We start from the raw sequence: 2,504 nt of genomic DNA on the forward strand, positions 1-2,504 counted from the left end.
AAGAAAAGGCCCATCAAACTAGTACTTAGACCCAAGATGCAGGAGGAACTAATGAAGCTTGGAGATGGGGGTATTATCAAACCCATCAGACATTCATCATGGATTTTAAATCTTGTCCCTGTGAGGAAGAAAAATGGTGACATCAAATTGTGTGTAGACTTCAAAAATTTTAATTTGTCATCACTGAAGGATAATTATCCTTTACCTAACATGGAAGCTATGTTGCAGAAGGTCATAGGTTGTGAGTTATTATCCATTATGGATGGATTCTCTGGTTACAACCAGGTGAAGGTCAAGGAATCTAAACAATATAAGACTGCCTTCACTACCCCATGGGGGACCTATGTTTATGTCAGAATGCCTTTTGGACTCACTAATGTTGGAGCAACTTTTCAGAGGGCTATGGATGTAGCCTTTTCAGATTTGATAGACATTATTATGGTTGTCTATCAGGACAATTTAACAACATTCTCTAAGAAAGAAGAAGAGCATTGTCTACATCTAGAAAAGGTATTCACCAGAGCATTGGAATATAGGATCTCTTTGAATCCCAAAAAGTCATTTTGTTGTAACCGAAGGTAAATTGCTAGGACACATTGTGTCTAAAGATGGAGTTAGGATTTATCCTGAGAGGGTGGCTTCTATTGACAAAATACCCATTCCTAAAACTATGAAGGCTATTCAATCTTTCTTTGGCCAAATAAACTTTATCCAAAGGTTTATTTCAAACTTTGTTGAGATAGTAAAACCTATCTCTGGAATGTTGAAGAAGGGAGTTGTTATTGACTGGACAAATGAAGCTTTAGAAGATTTTGTGACTATCAAGAGAGCCATCAAGGCAGCTCCTATTTTAAAGACACCTGACTTCAACAAGCCTTTCCAAGTTTTTTTCCTTTGCTTCATTTCACACATTAGTTGTTGTTATGCTACAGAAGAATGATGAGGGGTTTGAACAACCCATAGATTTTTATAGAAAATCCCTCCAAGCAGTAGAGCTCAAATATGACATTGTGGAGAAGCAAGCATATGCTCTGGTCAAGGCTATAAAAAAATTTAGTCCTTATCTTGTAGGTGCCCATGTTGTTGCTTATGTGCCTAATGTAGAAGTGAAAGACATTTTTATTCAATCAAAGACAACAGACAGAAGATGCAGATGGATCAACAAGATCCAAGAGTTCAACATTCATATACAGATCACCAAACTGGTCAGAGGCATGGGTTTAGCCAAACTTATGGCTGAAGAAAACTTAGAGGTTGCCTAGATAAATACCATGTCCGACTCAAAAGATATCATTTGTATCCTGCAAAGAACTCCATGGTATGATGAAATCATTCCTTTTCTCACAGATTCTGTATACCCAGAAAGCTTCACAGAAAGCCAAAAAAGGACCTTAAAGTTGCAATCACAAAGGTATGTGTTCAAATCTGGAGATTTATATTATAGGCATAAGGACGGTTTCCTATTATTTTGTCTAGACAAGGAGCAATCTCAGCTTGTTTTGGGAGAAATGAATGATGGGGTATGTGGAGGGCACTTCACAACAAACACTACATCTCACAAGGTTTTAAGGGTGGAATATGTATGGCCCTCTATATTTAAAGATGGACATTCTTATGTTAGGAAGTGTGATCCTTGTCAGAAGTTTGTAGGAAAGTTAAAGTATGAAGGTGCATCACCTCTTAGACAAATGCAAGTGGAAGCCCCCTTTCATCAGTGGGGCATTGATTTTATTGGAGAAATCATAGAAAGATCCAGTGGTGGACACAAGTGGATATTGGTTGCCACATATTACTTCACTAAATGGGTGGAAGTTGTTCCCATGAGACAAGCAACTAGCAAGGTAGTCATTGGTTTATTGAGAAGCAATATTGTGACTAGGTTTGGAGTACCAGTGACACTCATCATGGACAATTCTATGTGCTTCATATCTGAAGAGTTCATAGAGTTTTGTAAATCATATGGGATAAGTATAATCATATGCATCCCCATACCACCCACAGGGAAATGGATAGGCCATGTCCAACAATAAGAGTATAATGATCATTAAGAGAACTCTTGGGAAGAACAAAAGGGCTTGGGACTCCAAGTTGAAAATGGTGTTGTGGACAGATAGAATCACTTTCAAGAAGGCCATAGGAACATCTCCTTTTTAAATAGTGTATGGATCTAAAGAAAGAATGCTAGTGAATAACATGTTGCCTTTGTATAGCTTCATTCATGAGAATGACCTAGAAATGTCAGATCCACTGAAAGAAAGGATGGAGCAACTTGCAGAACTGGATGAAGCCAGAAGTGATGCCCACAAAAGGAACCTAAAAATGCAACATAGGAGAAAGGACCTATTTGACAAAAGGGCATCGAAAAGAAAATTTGAAGTCAATAAATTGGTGTTGTTATGGAATGCCAGAGCTCAAGATAATAGAAAGCATGGAAAATTTGAAGCCCTACAGCTGCAGCCTTTTGTAATTGTAGAAAGACATGGTGAGGATTCATATTTCCACAC

At 37.9% G+C, this 2,504-nt stretch overlaps 1 protein-coding gene across 1 annotated transcript; it reads left to right on the top strand.

The window, feature by feature from the left end:
* The first annotated feature begins 210 nt into the window (after positions 1–210).
* On the top strand, positions 211–1,262 carry LOC131858329 (uncharacterized). The gene is made up of 2 exons (XM_059211531.1): positions 211–510; positions 933–1,262. The coding sequence occupies exons 1-2, from the start codon at positions 211–213 to the stop codon at positions 1,260–1,262; spliced, it is 630 nt and encodes a 209-aa protein (XP_059067514.1).
* The last annotated feature ends 1,242 nt before the right edge of the window (positions 1,263–2,504 follow it).

This window comes from Cryptomeria japonica, chromosome 9 (genome assembly GCF_030272615.1).
Source record: "Cryptomeria japonica chromosome 9, Sugi_1.0, whole genome shotgun sequence".
Taxonomy (NCBI): domain Eukaryota; kingdom Viridiplantae; phylum Streptophyta; class Pinopsida; order Cupressales; family Cupressaceae; genus Cryptomeria; species Cryptomeria japonica.